Source organism: Microchirus variegatus (assembly GCF_963457635.1).
Source record: "Microchirus variegatus genome assembly, chromosome: 23".
Taxonomy (NCBI): domain Eukaryota; kingdom Metazoa; phylum Chordata; class Actinopteri; order Pleuronectiformes; family Soleidae; genus Microchirus; species Microchirus variegatus.
In genome coordinates this window covers 11465863-11489913 of record NC_139824.1, presented here as the reverse complement: position 1 = coordinate 11489913, position 24051 = coordinate 11465863, and the positions used below count along the sequence as shown (strand labels likewise).

Here is a 24051-nt window from a genome sequence, read left to right as displayed (position 1 = left end):
CACAAAATTAACATAAAACACACACCCACAAAAAGCAGATTCGGTTGTTGTTGCATTTTCCCCATTTGTGTTGATGATTTGCACTTCTGTATGGAGGACGAGACATTTTAATAAATAAATAAATACTTAAATAAATGCATAAATTAATAAATTAAAACAGGAATAAATAAATGCATAAATCAATTAATAAATGCTTTACATTTATTTATTTATTCTTGTATTTATTTATTCATGCATTTATTTATTTATTCCTGTATTTATTTATAGGTCTCGTCCTCCATAGCTTACGAACATATGCTGTCAATATAAAAAACAACATGAAAAACAGTATTGGTTATGAATTAAATTCACACGTGTGTCATTTCAAATGCACATTGTCATTTCCGAATACTGAAGTCTCAAAGTCAACATACCGACTACCGGCTAAAATAAATGATTAAAGAAAATGATTAAAGTATCACACACAGGTTCCATTTTCATTGTTTTACTGATTTGGCAAAGTTTTAAAAACAGATTATATCATTTCACAGCTTTAAATACAAGAAGCATATTTATTAATGATAATATAAAACAAGTAATGAAACATCTTCAAAGTCATTAGCCTACGTGACATTCCTCAATACACTGACAAGAAACAGCAATAACAGTTACTATTGTAGCAATTTTCAATAGAAGAGAGAGAGAGACAGAGAGAGAGAGAGAGAGAGAGAGAGAGAGAGAGAAATGAAGAGTAGGTTTGGTCACTTTCCAGAGAGAGAGAAAGAGAGAGAGAACAGATTAGTAGAGTCATAAAGAGAGACAGAAAAGAAAAGAATACATGAAAAATTGGCACATTCATAGTACGTCAGGGTGTGCAGTAGTTAATAGGGTTGCTACACCAAAAGAGAAGAGGGCACTGTTAAGAGTAAGAGGTTAGAGACGGGGACCATGCAGTGAGTTCAGGCTGTTGTCATTCGTGGTTAAAACCACAGTAACGACGGCTTCCAGGTGACGATAAAGAACCGATACATCCAACAGCTTTGCCCCTTTGTAACTCTGTTTGGCAAAAAAACAAACAAACAAAAAAAAAACAAGGCATCTCCTTTAGCAGAAGAGTTAGGATTCCAATGAAAGTCCTTCTTTGTTTAAAAGGAAGTGGAAAAAAAAAATCTGCATTTCTAGCCGTTCTGAATTCATGCGGACGAAAGCGACCGAAACTTTCTCCAACGTCACTTCTTAAAACATGTGTTTTTCTTTTTCAGCTGTGCTCTGTCCAGTAACAGTACTCAAGGCATAACAAAGGAGAAGAAGAGGAGGAAGAGGAGGAGGAGGAGGAGGAGGAGGAGGAGGAGGAGGGTGTAACTTTGACATTCAGGCACTCTTGAACAGCAACACTGCAAAACTGTAAAGATCGAGAAGTCGGACAGAGTGCGCTCATGCGGCGTCGGAAAAACCACACGGATGCACACAAACATACATGCTCACATGTTCACGTGTGCAAGCAGTGGAGCACCTTTAAATGCAAGCGCGCGCGCACGCACGCACACATACACACACACTCAAAAACACACACTTCTCAAGAGAATAAAAACAAAGGAGAAACAAAGAGTCCAGTTCAGACTTTTTCTGCCTTCCTCTCCCATGGATGAGAACCAATGGTCTTTTCTCAGAGCTGGTTCCTGTTAACATATAGTAATGTTACAAGTCACTTTTTTTGTTTTGCAGTTACAGTAGCAGTAATTTCAGTAGCGTTTGAATGGCACTGCATTGGTACAGTGGTGCTTCAAACTGGTTTTGTCCAGCTGCAGTCCTTCCAGCAGGGGGATTTAAACCACAGGTTTCCGTCTCTCCCCGTCTCGTTACAGCTCAACCCCCGTTCAGGCAAGTGCAAAAATCATCATCATCATCATCATCAACTTCAACAACAATCTTGTCCACGTTTCCTTCATCTGTGTAAGAGCCTGTGCTTAGTGCTGCCCAAACATCCACGCACTGGCATCATAAACAGATCCAAGATCAGTATTCAGCAGGAGAATACATTATGCTCCAAATCAGTGGCAGGTGTTAAGAGCAGTCATAAGGGCTTGTCAATCACAGTCACACCTATAAGTAAACAAAAATACAATAAAAAGATTATAATAGTGTAATCAGTATTGAATCACATATTGTTAAATAAGAACAACAATACTTTGGCACATGGTTTTTCTCTCCTCTTTCTATGTTTAGTATAATAATCATTTTAAACTGTGTGTTTATTTATTATTTACATTTATTTTATTCTTTGACTAATTTAAAATCAGGAATAAAGAAAATTTGATTTGCCAAATACACTATTTGACGGCTCTAAATCAATCGATCTTATACACATACAGAACGTCATACACATACATTTAAACATGTATGCAGTTTACAGTTAAAGTGTCAAGTATTTAGTGTGATTTACCCTTACACTTAAACACAACCTTAATTAATGGTAAAAACCTGCGTTTGTTCTACTATTTCACATCGACAAATATCTGCTGAGAAAAAGTTCTATTAATTTAAGTCCAGTCCAAATTATTCCAATCCAAATGCCAGTGACCACTAATATCAATTTGGTGATACATCATTGTCTTATAAATACTTGTATTCCTCTTTGATAATTAATACACCTGGGCAAATATTGATGTTTTAATTAACAAATGATAGTGCTTTAACGTAAGCGTTGCACTCGCCGGGAGTCACTACTTGATGTCTCCTCAAGGTGAATGAGGGAAACTATGGCAGAATTTACCGGGGCCTCCAGAGTCCCAAATATAAGTATTAAAATGATTAAAAATGTCCTCAATACTTAAACTTCATGCAATTTTTGAATAAATAAGAGTTTTTGCACATCTTGCTCATTGCAGTATGTGTTTTATCTCATCATTATCATCCAGCTCTCCCTGTTCCCCTAAAGCAGGGTTACTCCACTACTTTTCTTTACTCATTATTCGGTGTCATTGAGTACGGTAAGGCGCCTATAAATAACCTGTATTACTACAATTATAATGAACAATAATAACACTATGAATATGTGCAAGTAAAAAAAAGAACCATGCATGTCTATATTATATAGTATATAAAAGTAGAAAAGCATGTATTAGATTGTAGGGCAGATGTTTCCCCTGCTCCAGCACACCTGATTCAAATAAATGGGTCGTTAATCAGGCTTCAGCAGAGTTTACTGATCATTTGAATCAGGTGTGTTTGAGCAGGGAAACACCTAAAACATGCAGGACGGAGGGTAAATGACTATTTTGCAATCCTGCATTGTGAACTGTAACTACAGCAGTTTGTGTCAGCGTGCGTGCTGTATGTTCACACACCTGCATAACTGCGGCCCGTGCTCATGCAGGTCGGCAGCAGCGTCCACTTGTCCGAGTTCGGATTGTAGAACTCCACCGACGCCAAGTTGCAGCTGCCGTCGTCTCCTCCCACCACGTACAGCAGGTTGTTTACGGCGCACACTCCTGGGAACACACATGTCGTGAAGGTTCGTGGACGTCGAACAAAGCGATACACAGCAGGGTTTTTTTTGTTTTATTTCCCTCTGCTGCCGTACTCACCTGCATTGCGTCGACACATGTTCATGTCAGCTACTTGTCTCCAGCTGTTTGAGGCCGGATCATAAACTTCACAGCTCTTCCTCACTAAGGGACCGTCATGTCCCCCCACAGCATAGAGTAAACCTTTCAACACGCCCACACCTGGGAACACAACAAGTCACTCAGTCACTTTAGCTTTCGTATTTGTATGTTGTTATTTTTGCGAGACAACACACACACCTGCTCCACTGCGTCTTGTGCCCATCTCAGCGATGTAGTTCCACGTGTTGTTTTTTGGGTTGTAAGCTTCCACTGTGCTCAGACATTGTCTGGTGGCTCCATCATAACCTCCTATTGCATACAGGATCCCTGCAAAACACACATATCACCATGTTAAACCAAATGACTTCGACTTAGAGTGGACAAAATATAAGACGTGTATTATTATAGGACTATGGCGGGCACATGAAGTGTTGTTGATCCTGCAGTACTACAATATTTTAGGTTTTATTTCTCCTTGTCTTCTTCAGTTGTATGCATTCTGTGGTTTCAATAAAACACATCTGCAAACAAAAAAGTTAAAGGAAAACAATGGGTAGGCTTTATTAACCCTTAAGAGTTACTTTAAAAAAAACTTACAAATTTGTTCCTCGCGGCAGAAAATGCCACCTTCCCAAAAACATTGTATATTAATATAAATATTTTTTTCCACTTTAAATTAGTCAGTCTTTTAAAACTACTTCAACCTGAAATATACATATCAAATATTATTATTACTTTTATTTTATTTCATTTTTTATATTAAATTCTGACCGTTTAAAGGGCATTATATTTACACAACTGCATATTTGTTCCAATTTGCACAGTATTAACTACACAAATAGTCACACCAATGTACAATATTAGATTTAGCTGAATAAAAATATATCATTGTACCAAAAGCATCAAGTCCTGTCTCTACATTTATGGTTTTAAACCTCTGCCTCAAAATAAGTTGTATTCATTAACAGAATATAGTAAAAAAAAGAAGAAGAAAACGGCATTTTTAAAATGATTATTTTTCTATCTTTATCTGTAAAAAACAATCTGGGAAGTGTATTCACCATTTACGACACCCACTCCCACACTGCTGCGTCGGGTACTCATGGGTAACACGTGAAACCATTCGTCTGTTTTCGCGTTATACGCCTCAACTGTTGATAAACCTGCAAAAACACACACACACACACACACACACACACAGAAAATGTGTTGAAAAAACAACATAAGCGATCGCATATTTTCTCGTTCCTAAACACGTCTCTGAAGCCAACACTCGCACAACATGTACCTGTGCTGCCATCGAAGCCTCCCACGGCGTACAGGAGTCCGTTGAGCACGGCGGCCCCTAGCGTTGACCGGCGGTCCTGCATGCTGCTCACGCTGGTCCAGCGGTCCATCATCGGGTCGTAACAGTCGACTGTCCTGACGCGCAAAGAACCGTTGAAGCCGCCGACTGCGTACACGCAGCCACTCACGTACACCACACCTGTTAACAGAAAATATCCACAGACATATAAACATGAACTGGACAAAAGAAGAAGAAGGTTCAAAATGAAGAGGCATCACTGGGAAAATTGTGGGATCAATAAAGTCTAATCTAATCTAGAGCTGAAACAATTAATCGATTCATCGGTTTGAAGCTTTTTTCATGATTAGAACAGATTTCTGATTGTTTCAGCTTCTTAAATGTGACCATTTTCTTCGTTTCTTCCACATAACAAAGAAATCATTCAAACTGAATCATTTTGGGTTGTGGACAAAACAAGACTTTCGAGAACATTGTCATTTCAAGGTTTGACAAACGTTGATCCAACATTTTTTTAACATTTTCTGACATTTTATGGACCAAACAATTCATCGAGAAAATAACCGTTAGTTGCAGCTTTAATTTAATCTAATCTAATCAAGCTTTGACACACCTTACTGGTAATATCACACGGTTGGAGACAACAGCAACATTGCTCGAGTAAAGTGAGCAGCTACAAACAGGTTGGAATATGACTGAAAACACCTGATCCTATGGGTCATTCTTTCATTTATTGCACTATTTTCTTATACATTTGTACATTTATTTTATGTTAAATAAATTTTTTTTGTATCATATTGTGCTGCTGTGTTAAAACAATTTCCCCTAAGGGATGAATATTATTATTACTATTCAAAGTTTCACTAGTGAATTTTACTGCTCAAAAAAAGAAGAAAAAAAACATCATAACATAACAAATAAGTGTCTTGTTTGTTTAGTTGAGGGTTTATTCCGTCCTATGTGATGGTTTTTCTGGTTCCTTACCTGCTCTGCACCTCCTGGTGGGGAGCTCAGCTACCTGGTACCACCGCTGCTCCTCAAAATCATAACATTCAACGCTGCGGATCGCCTTTGGAGCCTGGCCTCCGACCACCACCATCACCTGAGAACCAACAAAAATAGCACTGCGTGACAAGCTGAGGATCAATTATTGATTTATTTTGTATTACCTTGCGAGCAGTGACGTGTACTTACCTTAGGACAGCAGGCCGGCGTCCTCATGCGTGTGCGTGCCGTCTTCATCAGAGCTCTCTGGTCAGCTGGCAGCAGGTGGTACTTCATGGCCTCGATCAGGTAGTCTTTACACGCGCTGCTATTCTTAATCAGAGACTCCTCCTCCACCCGCTGACACACCAGCAATCAGTGAGAGAGGAACCAATCAGGTGTGAGCAGGATTACTATCATTGATCAATGTGGTGGTTGGAGTTTAAAAGTGTTAGATTTAGCTGCTCATACCTGCACCAGATACTCTCTGGAGAGAAGTGGCAGGCGGACGTGCTCCATGAGGTGAGCCAAGTGTTCCTGACGCACGTCTTTATCGTGGTTGACCCACGCGATGACTGCTTCAAAAACCTGTGAACAACCAAACACTGCATCAGTGACCTTTGGAAGTAAATGTTCTTTCACTGAGGGTGTGCTACCACAAACAGATTTATGGTTTTATCCCCCTTTGTTTTTATTTTTTCCTTTCTTTGCTGGGTTTCGAGCCCCTGTTGGAACAACTTCAGACAAAGGGCCTTTATGCTTGGAGTTTGCATGTTCTCTCCGTGTGTGCATGGGTTTTCTCCGAGGTTCTCCAGCTTCCTCCCACAGTCCAAAAACATGCAATATGTAACGAAATAAAGTAACGAAATAAAGGGACGATAGAGTCATAATAGTGTGCATAAACTCATAACAATGTGGTGGTAAACAAGTGTATTTCTGATTCATTTAATGTTAGATTCATTGAAAAAGGTGATTTTCCTTCAAAAATAAGGACATTTCTAAGTGACCCCAAACTTTTGAACGGTAGTGTACATGTAACTCGCTGTCCCCCTGTCCAATGTCATCACAAACTAAAACAAAAATAACAATCAATACTCACTTAATATAATAGAAGGAACACTATTAATTCATTAATACAACTATACAATAAACGTGTGATCTATGCTGTATGGAATATTGAGCAAGGTCAGAGATAAGGCTAAAAAGGATAAAAATATAATTTAATCACATTAAAAGCTGTGTATATGTGTGTTTTCATACCTTCTCTTCTGTGGGAATGGTGAGCTTGTCACTCGCGATGAGGCTGGACACTTGGTCCATGCCTAAATTGAGAAACTCTTCACTCCCGACCACTTCGGTGAAATGTTGTTCTGCCACCAAAAAAAACAAAAAAAACATTAAGACGTTAACAAATGAACACTTTCTCTCGCTCTGATTTCCACGTTCGCACTAATTATAGCCGTTCTCATTCTGTCCCACCTTCCTCCTGGGTTTAAGTAGAGCAATGAACAAGCAGGTGCTTTCTCCCCCCCTCCCCCCTGTACACACATTCTCAAACACACAAAGACACAAACCTGCGTAGCTGTTGGCCTGCGTGAGAAGCTGAGAGCAGGCGTGCAGGTCGGCGAATGCTCGTATCCCCAGACAGTTGGACGGATGGAGCTGAGAGCTCAGAAACTCGCAGCACGCCTTTTTCACCTCGTTCAGCTGCAACAGGGCCGCTGCAGGTAGTAACGCCTGCCACACACACACACACACAAGTGTTAATTATAGTGCAGATTCATTCAAATCCTTTTAGTTTTCATCTGTTAGTAACTCCTTCTCCTCTTTTAAATGCATGTCTAATAAACAGCAATTGGTTGTGATGAACACATGATTTGCAGAGAGAATAAAAGGACTGAATTTTCAAGTTGAAACAGGCCACTGGGGCAGGATAGACATAGCAGAAACGTATGTAAACTAACAGGTTTAGCACTTATGGAGGGAATATCTGTGTGATTTTCCTCTTTATCCCTCATTTTAGACCTTAACCCTTGATTGTGGTCGATTATTGTGACACAGACTTTATGCAGCCATATTAATCCAAACGTGGAGTTTGGAGATTACAATTCATTTAGGAATGAAAGGTGATGTCGGTGGGATAGTTTGGGGCGTTACTGTTAAGTTATTCCACATAACCTTTTTAGCATAATGAATCTCTGCATCTCCTTCAGACTCCGTTTACAGCCTTGAACTTTGACCTGTCGCAGAACAGTTCAGAAGGAGAACAACGCTCTCCTATTGGCTGTTCTACTAAACTGCCGTGCATACAGGTAACCATGTGTTGAACGATCGCTTCTGCAGCATCAGCTAAAAAAAAAAAACCTCTTTGCTGCAAAAGACAACCAAAAAAAGGAGTCTCTGTACTGTCCATCCTAGGAGAGGGATCCCTCTTATGGTTTCTCCCATTTTTCCCCTGTACAATGGTTTTTCCTAACTCCATGTGAGGGTCTAAGGACAGAGGCCGTTACTTGCTGCACAGACTGTAAAACACACCTGATTCAAATAAATGGGTCGTTATCAGCAGAGCTCACTGACGAGCTGACCATTTGAATCAGGTGTGTTTGAGCAGGTCTCAAACTGGCGGCCCCCCCTATCGATTACATACGGCCCCCCCACTTAATATCATGTTATAAGGAAAACCTCACCGTCTTTTAAACACATTGTGTAGCTGAGGCACAGCTGCCGCAAGGTGTTAGAATATAACATATGTTTTTATAACAGTAATAATAAGACATTTGGTCATAATTATCCCATTATTAAATGTATCATATACAACATTCAGTTACATATATAAATACACTTGTTAGGGCCCGAGCCACGAACGGCAGTGGGTGAAACGGCTCCTGGTACGAATTTTAATTACAGTTGTCCACACTATTATTCATGTAATTTAAAATAAATGTTTTTGATATTAATACATCAATTTTGCATAATAAATAGTATTATCAATTATGCATGTGATATGATGCAATATTTTCCCACTTTTTGTTCTCCAGGCCGGCCCCCTCTTGACCAGAATAGATGTGCATTGGCCCCCAGGTCATTTGGGTTTGAGACCCCTGCATCTAAAACATGCAGGACAGTCGCTCCCCAGGACCAGGAGTGAGAAACCCTGGTTTATATAAATAACACTGACTTGATTTGTCACTTGTTTACAACATCTACCATGTGTATTAACTGGCATACAACACAGATTTTGATATGCAAATTTGAGCGATTGTACTCGAGAAGCTTCTGTTTTTCTTGCAAATATTTATGTTAAAAACACATTTTTGGCCCAGCGTCCATTGATAGAGATTGCAGATGCGAGTGCTTACCTGCACGTTGTCCTCTGTGACCTGTATCTCCGCTGTGTAGATGTAGTCCACCAGCAGGCCCAGAGTCCAACCATCCATCTCCTTTATCCTCACTCGCTTGGCCCTACTCTCCGCCATCTCCCCTGTTCGTGCACATAAACATGAGATAAAAGGAACTAAATAAAAAAATAGACAATAACAAAAAAAATGTCATTATTTAGCCAGGGATGGATGGAAGATCTCACTGACCTGTGAACATGGCGTGGAAGTAAGGGCTCCCAGCAGCCAGAACCACCCTGTGAGCAGCAATCTCTACATCCTCTGCCACTATGGTCACATCACACAGCAGATTCTGGCTGTAGAGGGAGAGAGAGAGAGAAAAATGTTTGTTTAAAGATAAGACAAAGAAACATCCTCAGGGTTTGAGATAGATGACAAAGGAGCGACGAAGGCGGTGTTTCGTCTCACCTGCGCAGCTCGTTCATGACTTTGAACGCCTTCCTCATGTGTCGATGGTTGAAAGTGATGGGACCTTGCCTTTCCACTCCATCTTCTTTGTCCAGATTGTGTGGACAAAGTCTAGTGCACCTGCAGGGGACAGCACAGATATAAAAAAACACACACATGATGAAAATAGAGTAAGAAGAGAATCTGTTTCACCAGTGTGACCTGGTTTATCTTGAGGAGCTGGAGCTTTAGGTTGTGTCTGATTTTGCAACAGTGGTTTTGCAATCAGAGGCCAATTCATTGATCATCCATCAGGTAAAGCAGGCAACTGCCATGGTAACCCAGAGCCATAGGTTCATTGTGTCAAGCAGTTCTGGTCATTTGATTAATATTTAAATATACCAGCTTTATCAGCCCAGTATTATAAAGATCCTTGTTTCTATGTCTCTGCATTACCGTTAACATTTTAAAATACACTGTACCACCTGCAGGACACTTTGGCCTTGACGCTGCTTCCCATATGTTTTGGTCTGTAAGTATGACACAGTTTGCAAATCTGTCTACTGCCACAGCTGTGGAACCAAGATTTTCAAGACAAATTGTATGTACATGTATGTGTTTATATATAAAAAAACACCTTACATTTCGCCTTTTTTTTGTCTTTGCTTTCAGCGTCTTTTATACTCATTCAAACTTTGTGCAATTATTATGATTATTATCATGTAATATGCAATAATAAAGACTGTTTTGTGTATGAAAAGCCCAATATTAAACCAGGTGCTCAATAAATTAGTAAACTTGAAGTGTAGTAGTGAATATTAGGATAATAAGGAAGACTAAACTCTAAAAATGTCACCATAAACTTTGCGTTCTTAGGTCTGGAACAGTTGAGATAAAGTAAGACGTAAACATGGACATTATAATTAACAGTGTTTATGTTTTTTCATGGATTTTGAGTGTATTGTCAAATGTGTGGCTCTGGTTTTATTCTATAGTGATCCTGTAAAGCACTTTGTCACTTTAAAAAAAAAAAAAAAAACTGACATCATTTAGTTATGTATTGGCCATTTACTCAAAAAGCAAAGCATGGATTTGAATGAAATTGTGTGGGAATGAAGGTTTGATTGGAGGAAGAATTGATTCGATTTTAGTGGTGATCCATCCATATATGATCTGGATTCAGGATTGTTTGAAATCAACACTGAGAAATTGAGCAGCCTTTATCATGTGTTATTATTATTATTATAATAATAAATAGTTTAAGTATTAGCAGTACATGCATTTATATACAACTAAACACCCATGACATTACAGTATTTACTGCTGTTCATAACAGAATCACGTGCCCCACACACACACACACACACACATTCATAGCTAACATGCATCAAACAGCCTGCTGCACCGACAGGCTCTGTTTCAGTCCCCGGTCTCCAGTCCTCCACCCCCGGCCACCGAGCAGCAGCCACACCGGCTCTCTCTCTCTGTCAATGCGGCACCATCAGTCAGGCAGCAAGTGGGCAACGTCAACACACACGTACACAGACACACACACACACACACACACACACACACGAGCTCGTCCGTGTTCAGTGTACAAACACGAACGTGCACTTACAGCGGGTGACTGTCCATGATGGTGGTGTTGTTCAGAGGCTGCACACTTGGCCCAGCAGCATGCACCATTCCATATCCACAGTAGAGTCTTCTTTCTCTGGGTCCAAAACTCAGGCGAGCATCAGTCCAGAGGCGGCGGCGGCGGCGGTGGCGGAGAGGAGAGGGGGCGCTGGAGCTGGAGCTGACGGAAGCCCGCACACACGACAGACACTAGACACACACAGCAACAGTGTGTGTCATAAACACACTCACAGACTCCACTGACACTGACTGACTGCGGTGACTGTGTGTGAGCCCGGCTGCTGCTACTGCTGCACCCAGCCGACTGCTGCTGCTGTCAGCCGCACAGGAGCAGAACCGAGCGCCGAGACAAACCAGGTTTATTTTGATTTTATGTCTGCTCTACTTTCCCCTCCAACATCTCCACTTACTCCTCCTCTATCCCCCCTGTGTGTGTGAAGGAGAGGCTGACGAACAAGACTACCTGTTATTTTTTTCCCAATCGCTGATTAAACAGCACAAACAAGGACATGACTGCAAAGACGGTCCTGGGAGCAGACAAGACGTCCCACAAGAACACACTGGCTCCCTCTAGCTGTGGAAGACTGAACAACAACAATAATAATAATAATAGATTGCCCATTCCTCCTTTCTAATACAAATTATATCACATTTTTCTAGATCTACAACTACATTATTATTACCTAAAATTACAGTTTGATATATCTGCAATTTTAATTCTGACTAATAACTCATAATTTCAGGGGAACTGGAGACATATTGATGTGACATTATTGTGACTTAATTAAATAAATATAGGACTTACTTTTCCCTTACAATAACCTTAATAATATATATAATAATAATCAATTTTTTTTTGTCATGTCAAAACCGTGCTGCAGAAGTCTGTTGAGGATTTGTGTTTGGCTGCGCTGTCACAGTGTGGACAGGCATTAGTAGGTGTGAAGCTGGAGGAACAAGTCTGTCATGGTGTGAAGACACTGAATGCATTCGAGACGGCACGCTGTCAGATGCATTGCTTTGCTATAAACACGTCTCCGTCAGGACACAACTATAAAGATACCACGTCGATGTTTTAATAAAGAGATATTAAAACTTAATGATCCAAGCGACAGTTTAAGTGATTACATTTTATATGAAATGGATACTTCCACTAACAGCCTTGTAAGACACCGATGGACAGTAAATATTCTGACTTTCACAACCTGTAGTTCAAGATCTAAAAATGGCCAGAATACCTTTCAATAGCATCAATAATAACAGACTTCATCAAGGTCTTCTTTAAATACATTATGTACAGTAAGTGCTTTCACAGCCTCATAAAACTGCTCGTTTTCACAAAATAAGAAAAGCACAAGTAATGTTTCAGTCCAGATTAAAAATACTCACAAATTGTATTTTATTTTACATTTTTTTAAAAAAGAAGAAGAAAAGTCGGCAGCAATAATATTTACGTGGAACACAATACTGTTTAAACATAACTTCACATGATGCACATGGTGGCGTGGGTGTGTACTTTCCTTGATTTTATGCGTGTTAGTTTGGTTTTAAAGGGGCAGGGGGCAGACTCGCAGAGGCCTGCTCCAGGAAGGCCAGTGGTCCAGGAGGAGGGAGGTCAGAGGGTTTGCGATGTTGGACACTCACGTCCTCGAGCACTTGTTGCCAGTGGTGCAATTTGGAGAAGTGCTTCTGAACCAGCATTTCTTTCCGCTGTAGCTCATTACGTAACTCTGACACATCCTGAAGTGAGAAAAAAAAAACGCATGTGTGAGAAAAGACAAAATGAGACGGACAACTAGTCCATAAACACAGACTGTTAGTCGAAGAAATGAGGACAAATAAATATAATATAATAATAATAGAAAGTGGTTCACATTGAGGACATTTAAATATCAGATTTTTGTGAGAAATAATTGAACCCTCAAGGACGCATATAGTTGAAAAAAAAAGAAGGGTAGATCCGTAAAGTCTGTAATATTTTACCTCTTTCACCACCTGCTCTGGTTTCTGCACAGACAACTGAAGCCTTTTCTGTAAGAAGAAGCACTCCGTCTGCCGAGCCACGTCCAGAAACTTTTGTATGCACTGGTCAACACCTGCATTTAACAAGACACATGTAAAAAAAGGACAACACTGAAATGTTAAATTCCCATGACTATGTAGTCCAAAAAAAAAAATTGTAGCAACTTTAAGACAGGCACAGGTGATGACGATGATGTCATAATAGCACCTCTCTTGTGCTTACATTTGTTGTCTTCGCTGTTGCCGTCTTCCTTTTTTTTCTCTTCACATTCTGGTCTCTTACACTATAAACACAGAGGAGGTGTACTCTTTCTTTTTAGGGCTTCACTCACCTGTTCGAATCTCCTCCTGGTCTGTTCCATTAACATAGTCTTGGCTAACCAGGGATGCAAAACAAGCCTACGAAACAAACCCAGAGACAAACATTAATAAAAAAAAAAAAAAAACAGCCTTTGTTTCTAAAAGTGAATATCAAAGCATGTCTGTAAAAATCTGGTGAATTTTCATATTTGCCCTGATGTGCATTACTATGTCATTGGTTTGCAACTAACATCCATGAATGTATAAAGGATCACATGATATATAATAATATATATCTTTGGGACCGCCAAACTCTCTTTCTCCATTTACATTTACTTTGGGTAACTAAATGTAGGGAATTAGAGACCAAATCAAATATTGCTGCTATGTTTCATCTCCATTTAAAATAATATAAAACATGTTTTTCATAACTCGATGTCATTTGATCTACTAACTTCAAACCAATTCCAAATTGTCATATAACTGTATTATTATTAGACTTACATGCATCTCCTATTTAATATAAATATGCACAGTAAAAATCATATCAGATTATATTGCTGCTGTAAAACAAAGGACACGCCAATTCTAATTAAACACTTTCTTACATATTATACTGATATTTTTAACCTATTAAATGTGTTATATCGTCTCCTGGGTGAGTAAATGTGTTTATTATATACACAAGCTGCTGTTGTGACTGGCTGTTAGGGGTTAGCACAAACAGCTAATGGGCGCTAGCAACGTTAACCTCCTACCTCAAAGGAAGCCTCCAGTTCATCTACCAGCGTGTTTGTTCCCTGCGGTCGGGCAGCGGTACCGGGGGGGAAGCCTGGCTGACCCGGTCCACCACCTGGACCAGGGACGGGATGAGCACCAGGAGGCTGCTGACCGGGAAACATCCCACTCAGAGACGACGCCATCTTCGTCTTCTTCTAATGATAATAATAATAACTTCCGGCGGGGTTCATACGGAGACTGCAATGCTGCCCCCCACCGTTGAAAGTCCGTCATTACAGTTCTTCTCACCCTGTCATCACCTCAGTCTCATATATTTTATTGCTAGGGAATAAAGTTTTAACATTTAACGGCCAATTTTGACTATCTGTAACTACAGATATCTGTGACGTCATTCTTACTAGTCAAAACTACACCTTTGCCATTTATGTTTATCTTTTGTCAAGATAGACATCTGTAACCGAATTGTAGATGGTTAACGTTAACTGACTACATCCACAGACGTAACATAAAACCAAAAATATGTGCTTAAAACTTTTTTTTTTAACTCAATGTTGGTGTTATACGATATTATTGGGGCCAGGAGCTAAAAATCAGCTTAACTACTACAATTCAGCTGTAGGCAACAAAGACATGATTCAATATTATTATTTTAGAATTTAGAAAACTGTGACAGCCATTTTTTTTTACTCTTTAACTTTAATTTTATGTAAATTGATACAAATTCCAGTAACAGCCCGTCTTTCAACTTTGTGACTACAGTTTTGGTAAAAATAGGATTTTTTTCCCATCCTGACCTCATCCACACCTTCCCACATGTATGATGGTCATGTCAGCAGCAAGGAGATGATGTAATGACTGTCCAACTATCAGATGTTTGTAAAGGACATATACATTTGCTGTATGTAAACATCGGAGAACCAAGAAAATTATACTATTTATTAATAATTCTGCACAGATTCTGAACCCCTGGTCTTTGGCCCTCGAGCTCTCTGTGGAAAGTTCACAGAGAAAATGCTATGAGAGTCTTGTGTGCTATGAGACTTTGCATCCATCTCTCAGCTGCGATGCGTCAGTCCAGCCGCAAACTCCACCAGTGTACGCGTTGGTCTCCCGGACATGCCTTTCCTCAGATAGGGAACTTCATCTTTATTGCTCATTACACCAGCGATGTCCAAATGAGCCCAATGAGGAGCTGTGACAAACTCTCTCAGGAAGGCGGCTGCTGTGCACGCTCCACCGGAACTACAAAGACATGAACAGACATGAAAATTCAATACAGATACGTAAAAACAGACTCGGGCAGGCTCTCGTTGAGCATCGTGAGATACGTACCGGCTGTACTTGCCAACGTTGTTGAGATCAGCGAGCTGGCTCTCGGTCACCTGTTTGGTGTAGTGCTGGAACAGAGGCATCCGCCACACTCTGTCACCTGTCACGACACTGGCCTACAACACACCTTTAGTCAACACGGTTGCTGAGAGCCCGAGACACTGTATGTGTGTGTGTTTAATGTGTCTATTGTGCGTACACAGTACCTTGTGAAGCTGCTCCCACAGCCAGTCAGAATTAGTGAAGACTCCAGTTGCTGCTGAGCCCAGTGCGACATCTATTGCACCTGAAAGACAAAAAAGAAATAAGCATTTTAATGTATTTATTATTGATTACTGAGAATTACATACAAACAGTGATAGGTTGAACTGGGAACTAATTGGCTCATGAATGGAAATAATGTTCCTCTGAGTGACTTAAATGTGCTTCCCAGCTCACCTCTAAACATGATTGCTTCTTTGACAGGTCATTATCAACTTTTACTTTTAGTACAGAGTTTAAAATCCCACCTGTTAGCGTAGCAACATTAACAATGGCTCTGGGGTTGAAGGTGTGTCCATAACAGAGCGCGTCAGCAAGGATCAGTCTGCCCTCTGCGTCTGTGTTATCAACCTGAAATGTAGAGAGAGCAGTTAAAACTATTCATTGTTACACGTGCATACTAATAATATACAAATACAGTCAAATCATAGCACTCTCACACACACACCTGAATTGTTTTTCCATTCTTGGCAGTTACAACGTCACCAGGTTTAGTGGCCTTTCCACTGGGCATGTTCTCACACAGAGGAGCCAGACCTGATGGAATTATATGCAGGAAACAGACATTTGGACACTTACAGTATTTCTCTTTAGCCATAATTCATCATCCTACTGGTAAAATAATATAATCATTCACCACCAAGACTTTTTTTTCTTTTCTGGGCTTTGTATAATGAAAATATGCTAATTGTATAGACATGTGAATTGTTGAATTCCGCTGAAACCTGGGCCCTCATAATTTAATAATAATAAATAAACTGGAAAACAATCATTGGAAATGCCAAATCACCATTCAAAACCATTGCATCATAAATATTATATTTAAAAAAACTGCAGGATTGATATGTAATGTCATGAAACTCACCAATAATGTTGATTGGCAGTTTCAGAGCCGCTGCAGTGACAATAGAAGCACAAACGGTGGCAGCTCCGCCCATGTCAGCTCTCATTGCATCCATAGAAGCAGACGGCTTCAGAGAAATACCACCACTGCAGACACAGACATGGAGCATGTGACCACAAGGAAGTAGACAGTAATGAACAGTGATCTAGATTATGTATTAATCTGAGGTACCTGTCAAAGGTGATGCCTTTGCCCACTAAGAGCAGCGGGGCCTGAGTGCTGTCAGACGATCCGTTGTAATGAAGCTCCAGGAAGACGGGGGGCTCCTCTGAACCTTTGGACACACTGAGAAATGCTCCCATCTTCTGCTCCTCTATCCAAGCCTCAGATCTGCATGAACACACAATTATTTATTATTAATTAGCATGTCTTTGTTTCAGCTTACAGACACAAACAGAGTAGATATAGATAAAGGGACGATGCACCAACCTCTTATTTACTGTGACTCGTTCAGCGTGCGGCGCTAATTTCTCTTCAATTGTTTTGGCAAAAACAGTAGGCGTGACGTGGTTGGCTGGAGCTTCCATCAGCAGTCGGGCCAGGTTTTGACCTTCTGCATACACGACTCCTTTCTCCCATCCGACCAAGTCAGCACTAAGAATAATAACACACTTACACAAAACTACAATGGAAATCATTTTATACAGGAAACAAGTTGTTCTCGATGTCTGCAATGTCCATGGTGGGTTTGTTTGTCAGTTTTTGGTTTTGTTTTATTTCTACTTCTGCTTTTTTCTTGCAAATACCTGCCAATTTTGCACCCATTGATGCATGTACATTTGTGATATTAAGTAGACTTTGTTTCTGTAGCACTTTTCACAGATAAAATCACAAAGTTATTTCACAATAAAAGTGCAGAGTTGCATAAGACAAGACTAGGGATAATGGAAATAACACAAATATGAAACTACACCACAAAAACATAAAACAAACAGAAAAACACCATTGAAACAATAAAAATCAAGCCACCAGACAACTGAAAGCTTGTCTAAATAACTTGTGGACTTGTCCATGAATTGCTATAAACGTCAATACTAAAAAATTTAAATCAATACTAAATTTAACTGGTAATTAGATAAAATTAGGGTTATTTGTGTCTGTTTTCTTCTCTTTGTTATTAATCTGCTGACTTGTATGCTAATCCTTTATAATTTTATTTTAACAGCGACACAGACATTTGTCTATCTACCTTTTATGAAGCTGTGCTGTCACTTTGGTCTTCTTCTTGGTTTTCAGTTGGTCATAATGAAATAAGCCCAGAACAGCTCCTTCAGCTGCTGACTGAGAGTCACCACAGCCGTCCACCTCCACGTGGTTCACCTCCAGGTCCTGAAGTAAGCGGCAGCCAGCTGAGCGCACGCAGAACAACAACAAAGAAATCAGCAAACTCCTCCAAACGAATCCTCTACGATGGAGCGGAGGTCACGTGTCCTTACCTGACACTGCCTGTCTGATGTTCTCCTTGCCGGTGTCCCAGTTTTCTGCCCCACACACGCCCGCATTGTTCTTACCAAGCCCGACTACCGCCACAGTGGGGAAGTCCTGGAGGTGACGTAGCACAGATGTAATCACCTTGTTGCAATGATGTTATATCATTCATTTCTCTCAATCTTACCTCATGGATTCCATAAAATACTCTACTTTTCCCTTTCTTCAGAGGAGGTCCAGAGCTGAAAAATTAAAAACAAGAGCTTTTTGAAAAAACCTGTGATCATCTCACACACCGATTAGGAATACACTATTATATTTTACTGCAGTCTGTATAGAATCTCCACTATAAAGAGCAAAATAATGTTATTACTAAAACAACTGGGGATGTAGACTTGTTTCATACGTGCAGCAGGAAAAGCAAGGGATGCATATAAGGAAAAGCATGAGCAAAACTAAGTGTCTCTTTACTATAAGAAACAAGTATATCAGGAAATATACAAACAATGCATCTGATTGGTTTGCAGCTGGTGAAGACTCACATTTTCAGTAGCTCAGAGAGTTTCCCAGACACAGTTTGGTCAAAGCCTTTGGCTGCTTCTGTCAGATGAAGACTGGCCTCCTCTTCCTCCTTCTCAAAAACCCCCAACACTAAACCCTGCAGAGACACACAAACGCAATGACAGTTAACAACAAACAGGTACTTTATACTAGACCTTGTTTGTGCCATTTGAACAGCCTACAAAAAGCATTATCACTTAACCTTAACCTTCATCATAACCAGTTAACACCTTACCCTAAACTTAACCCATCCACAACTCAAACTTTAGCCCTAAACTTAACTAGCTCCTCTGAAATGCGGTTCTGCCTTATTAGGACCAGGTTTTGGACTACTGGTCAAATATTTGATCAATGTTTATGCCACAAAATGTCTTAAAGATATGCAAGTACACTGGTGCTCAGGTGAAACAGCTATTAGATGACTAAGATAAACAGTCACTGATGTCACTCACTCACTGTGCGTGTATGTGATTTAAAGAGTTATGTTTTCATTCTCCTCACCTTCCTCTGGTTCAGGAAAGTGTGTGAGACAGAAAATGTCCTCCTGCTGCTGTTGTTGAGCAGCTGTGTCCGCAGCAGCACAGTCGTCTGCGCCGCTGTCCTCACGAGAAGCATCGTTACCTGTCCAAGCAGCTGGAGACTACAACAACAGAGGTCGCACACATGAGCACAAGTCAGTCGACCTAGTTTATTTCCGGGTTGTGGGCACCCCGGAGCATGCGCAGTAGTGTAACTCCCACAATGCCTCTCGGCTTTGTGAACGAGTGTTCTTGATTGAGTAGCGTCCAGCTGCAGTCCCGGAGAACAATAACCTGACGTGAGGTAAGTTATTTTTATTAATTGAATTGAATTGAATTTAATTTAATATAATTTAATTAAAAAAAACTTTGTCTACACACTGAAACAGGGAATTCCGACAGAAAACCCAAAGAAGAAGAAACGAAAAGAAAACTCGTTAGTATCCAGCTGGATGCGACTCGGAACGCTAGAAACTAGCTAACCACGAAGGAACTTTCAAAACATCTGCCATGGAAGTAAGTAAGTAAGTGATTGAGTAAAGCTAAATGTTAAAGTTGTGCCGTGGTTTATTTACTTTTTGCATACAATAAAGGTTTTTATTTTGGTTTTGTTTGAACGGTAATTATTGTTGTAAGTTTATTTGTCGAAATAAAGTTAAAAATAAAATTCCGTCACACCAGGGTGCTGCAGGTGGACACAATTGTCTTGATTTGCTCGGCGCGTTCATGAACAGCGAAAGGCATGATGGGAGTACGCTACTGACGTGCGCTAGATTTCATGAATGCCGAGGTCACGTTTCCTTCAGCTTTATACCATGGATTTGGAAATAAAATGCTAAATCAACCGATAGTGAATACATTAACTTGAAAAATATAATGACGCAATTAAAGGAAATTATCAATTTAATGGTTTATTTGATTGACCGTGGCTATTAGTTTATATGTGTTGTTACAGGAATGTTTTTGCCTGATTTCCCTTATATAAATCAAATGTTGATTTTCCATTAACTAATATACTGTATGCTAATAATTTACAAATGTTGTAAAATACAACATTTTGCTCTCATAGAACTCAGAGATTTTATATATTATTGTCCAAGAAAATGATGACATTAAGTACATCTATGATGACTTAAAAAAAAAAAAAAGAATTCCATTGAATATTAACCATGAATATGATTTTTTTGCTTCCATTGCTATTACGATTATGGTTAATATAATAATCACAACATATTGAAATAAAGTCAGGCCAGAAAACCTGCAGACTCTAACGTGATCATATTATTAGGAACAATAACGTGTTAAAAGTAGTTTTATAACTCCAGATTATTTCATTCAACATGTTTATCTTCAACTTCAATCAGTGGTGAAGTGAGCGCATGTGACAGATGACAGGGACTTGATCATAAAATAAATAAATCAAGCCAGAAAACCTGCAGACTCATGATCATATCATTACGAACATAACATGTTAAAAGTTTAACTGCAGATTCTTTTACTCAACGTGTGTATCTTCAACTCTAATTCATGTGTTCATCACATTTATCAGTAACTTTATGATCAGGTCTCAGTGCATCACATGGTAACAGTCCACACCGTCATCAGTGTCACAATGTCAGTCTCTTCTCCTAAATGATTCATTAATATGTCGATAATAAATTATAAAATAAATGTTAATGAGTGACAAATAAATAACTAAAACCTGCTTTGTCATAATATTTTTAATGTCGTTACGACACCAGGGTACCCCTTGTATGTGTGAGATGGGTTGCAGGTGTGCGTGTTTGAGTGAATGACGTGTGAGTGAGTCCAGGTGGATCCTGGAAGCTGATTCTTCCTGCACAGGAGGTACCAGTACAAGAGGCCCGATCATGCCAGCTGCAGTGGACTTCCTCAAACTTCTCACAGCCAGGCTGCCAGCAGACATTTTGTGCTAGGCTTTAAGAAACCTTTAAGAATTGATTGTTTGTTTTACTTGTTGCTGGTGCTTTCTTGGGAGATGGGACGAGGGAGTCTCTTTCATTCTTGTTGCAATCAGGTTTTTCCCCTTGGTTTCCCCTTCTTGGACAATAATATATAAAATCCCTGAGTTCTGTGACAGCAAAATTCTGTATTTTACAATATTTTTTATTACTAGCATACAGTATATCAGTGAATGGAAAATAAACATTTGATTTGATTTATATAAGGGAAATCAGGTAAAAACAACATGATTCCTGTAATAACACAAATTAACTAATAGCCACGGTCAATTAAATTGATCACCTTAACCTTTAATTAAATCACTATACTTTTCAACTTACTGTATTCACTCTCGGTTGGTTTTGCCTTGTATTTATTTCTAGTTCGAATTACATTGATTTACTCGTTATGGAGTGTTCCACGTAGACATTTCTAGGGTGCCTCTGAAATGCAAATCACCACCACAAATAGGAAGAGAACACCACCAAATAACAAGCAAACGCAAATTAAACACAAATGCAAGTCAAAAAACATGCCCTCCCCTCTTGATAAATCTAATTGGAATCATCCACTTCCTGTTTGCCAGTCAGACCTTCCACACATGGAGCCAGCAGGAGCAGGAGGAGACACACAGGAGGACGAGGAGCAGCAGCGGAGACAAACATGTGGTAACTGCTGCTTAAAAATGATCCACACATTTCTTAGATGTTCTATTAATGCTCTGTTTACAACTGTTGTTAACATCCGACCTGAGAGATCTGATCACAGGTGTTCCGATTACACCTAGCTGCTGCTAATGCTAATGTGACATCACTGCTCCACAGTAAACACACACCTTTAATTTCATTTGGCTTCACATACAAATGATGTTGTTTGTCAAGAAAAATGTTAATCAATGTTTCTTAAACCTGGAAATTATGATTCTTTTTTTTAATCCACAAACCAAAAATTATTTAGTTTTATTATTTCTTTGCTATAAAGAACAAAGAAACCAGAAAATGTTAAACATTTGTAATAAAAAAAAAACAATTAACAAAAAATAACAATCTATTATTAGCATTTTGTAATGGTTTAATAATGCAGTAATCGTTGCATCCCTACTTGTTTTATAATTATATATACATATATTTAAAATCGTCAGACACTATGATACAATTTACTGCAGTATTTGCAAAATTATATTGTGTTATACTGAACACGCTAGTGAAAGTGAACACTTGGCACCATCTAGTGGACTGAAATATTAATTTATTTAGTTACTGAGTTTCTTCAAAACACTTCTGTTCAATATTGTCACAATGTGTCTCCAACCGTAGTGATTTGGCAGATGGGATAACAATCTGTCCTTGGAGCTCATTTACACCTGTACTTGCAAGTGGTCATGCAGCATTACAATCTCATCACATAAAATGTAATTTTAGGGATGCATAATATTGGACTTTCTACCCATACATGCTGATATATCAGAGTGCTTGGGCCAATATCAATACCGATATATGTCTTTCCTTTTGACCAACTACATAGGTCATTAAATCTCTTCTGTAATGAAATTAACATACTATTTTTCATGTTGCAGCAGATGTGGATATGAAATATATTTATTTTGCAAATTAAATAAGCACAAAAAATAGCTGTAGGGGGCAATATCTGCCCATACCGATAATATTGTGCATTTGAATGTCCGGTGTAAACTAACAACATATTTTGCTCTGAACAAACCAGTGCTGAAACAATTGTTTTTAAAATAATTAAATCAAGCTTCATAATCATTCCCAGGTTTTAAAAAAGCTGATCAACATTTTATGGACCAAACAACCAGACAATTGTTAACAGTTAAATCCGTTATGAAAACAATGGCTCGTCGCAGCCCTAGGAGAAACACAAATGGTGTACATTAGTAGGATTCACCTGTGATTTCTTCACCTCAGACGGACGTTAACAGCACTTGTCAACAGAGCCTCTGTTTAATGTGTCCGCATTGATTTTCATTGTTAACATGTGACTAAAGTGAAAACCACATTGACTTGTTTGCTGGTTTTTTATGCTTCAGCCAGTCCAACTCAACTGCAGCTGTTCAGTGTTGGGATGTTTACACAGAAACTTGATAAACACAAATTTTGGACAATAAACCTTAGTTTGGGCTTAGTATAGTATAAATGTGGGAGTGGCTCAAACATGAGTCAAGTAGTGAGGAATATTTACAAGGTGCAGTCACCTAAACATGGATCATCTTAAAGTGTTTGAGTAAACAATGTTTATTGTCCAAAATGAGTGTTTAACAAGTTTCTGTGTTAACATCCCAACACTGAAGAACTCCAAACAGCTGCAGTTGAGTTGGACTGGCTTCAGCATGAAAAAGCAGCAAATGTGTGAATGTGGTTTTCACTAAAGTCACCTGTTAACCATGTAAAAATGATGTGCACACATTAACGACACAGAAGTCTAGTTAATGTGAGGATGATTTTTAAGAAGCAGTTACTGGACACCTGGACCCCCACTGTGTGGTGGACTTTCCAGGGGGTGAACCCTTGTCATTTTTTTATGTTTTTTTTATGAATTTTTGGGGAAAAATGGTTTAATAAAATGGCATAACCCCCACCTGTCATATCTCTGGGGGTCCGGGGGGGCACGAGCCCAGCCCCGTTCTCCCAGCCCCCGTGCCACCACATGCACCACCACCAGTGATCAATCTCTTGGGACCACGAGGTGGAATCGAACCAGCCAT

General features: G+C 39.4%; 3 protein-coding genes across 3 annotated transcripts; all 3 read right to left on the bottom strand.

The window, feature by feature from the left end:
• Positions 1-2053: 2053 nt before the first annotated feature.
• klhl2 (kelch-like family member 2) lies at positions 2054-9358 on the bottom strand (the record flags this gene model as incomplete). The annotated part of the gene is made up of 12 exons (XM_083909706.1): positions 9237-9358; positions 7452-7614; positions 7138-7247; positions 6349-6465; positions 6088-6237; positions 5878-5995; positions 4876-5073; positions 4649-4750; positions 3786-3914; positions 3567-3707; positions 3327-3470; positions 2054-2082 (listed from the first exon to the last, which is right to left on the bottom strand). The coding sequence occupies exons 1-12, from the start codon at positions 9351-9353 to the stop codon at positions 2054-2056; spliced, it is 1518 nt and encodes a 505-aa protein (XP_083765832.1). The 5' UTR covers positions 9354-9358.
• Positions 9359-12741: 3383 nt separating this feature from the next.
• On the bottom strand, positions 12742-14545 carry med28 (mediator complex subunit 28; the record flags this gene model as incomplete). The annotated part of the gene is made up of 4 exons (XM_083909194.1): positions 12742-13040; positions 13284-13396; positions 13655-13721; positions 14381-14545. The coding sequence occupies 4 exons, from the start codon at positions 14543-14545 to the stop codon at positions 12837-12839; spliced, it is 549 nt and encodes a 182-aa protein (XP_083765320.1). The 3' UTR covers positions 12742-12836.
• A 597-nt stretch (positions 14546-15142) lies between these two features.
• On the bottom strand, positions 15143-19500 carry lap3 (leucine aminopeptidase 3). The gene is made up of 13 exons (XM_083909128.1): positions 19348-19500; positions 18828-18943; positions 18473-18527; positions 18294-18399; positions 18047-18206; positions 17287-17451; positions 17029-17187; positions 16819-16943; positions 16402-16490; positions 16202-16304; positions 15899-15978; positions 15696-15808; positions 15143-15605 (listed from the first exon to the last, which is right to left on the bottom strand). Exons 1-13 carry the CDS (start codon positions 19459-19461, stop codon positions 15419-15421), a joined length of 1572 nt encoding a protein of 523 aa, XP_083765254.1. The 5' UTR covers positions 19462-19500; the 3' UTR covers positions 15143-15418.
• Between the last annotated feature and the right edge of the window lie 4551 nt (positions 19501-24051).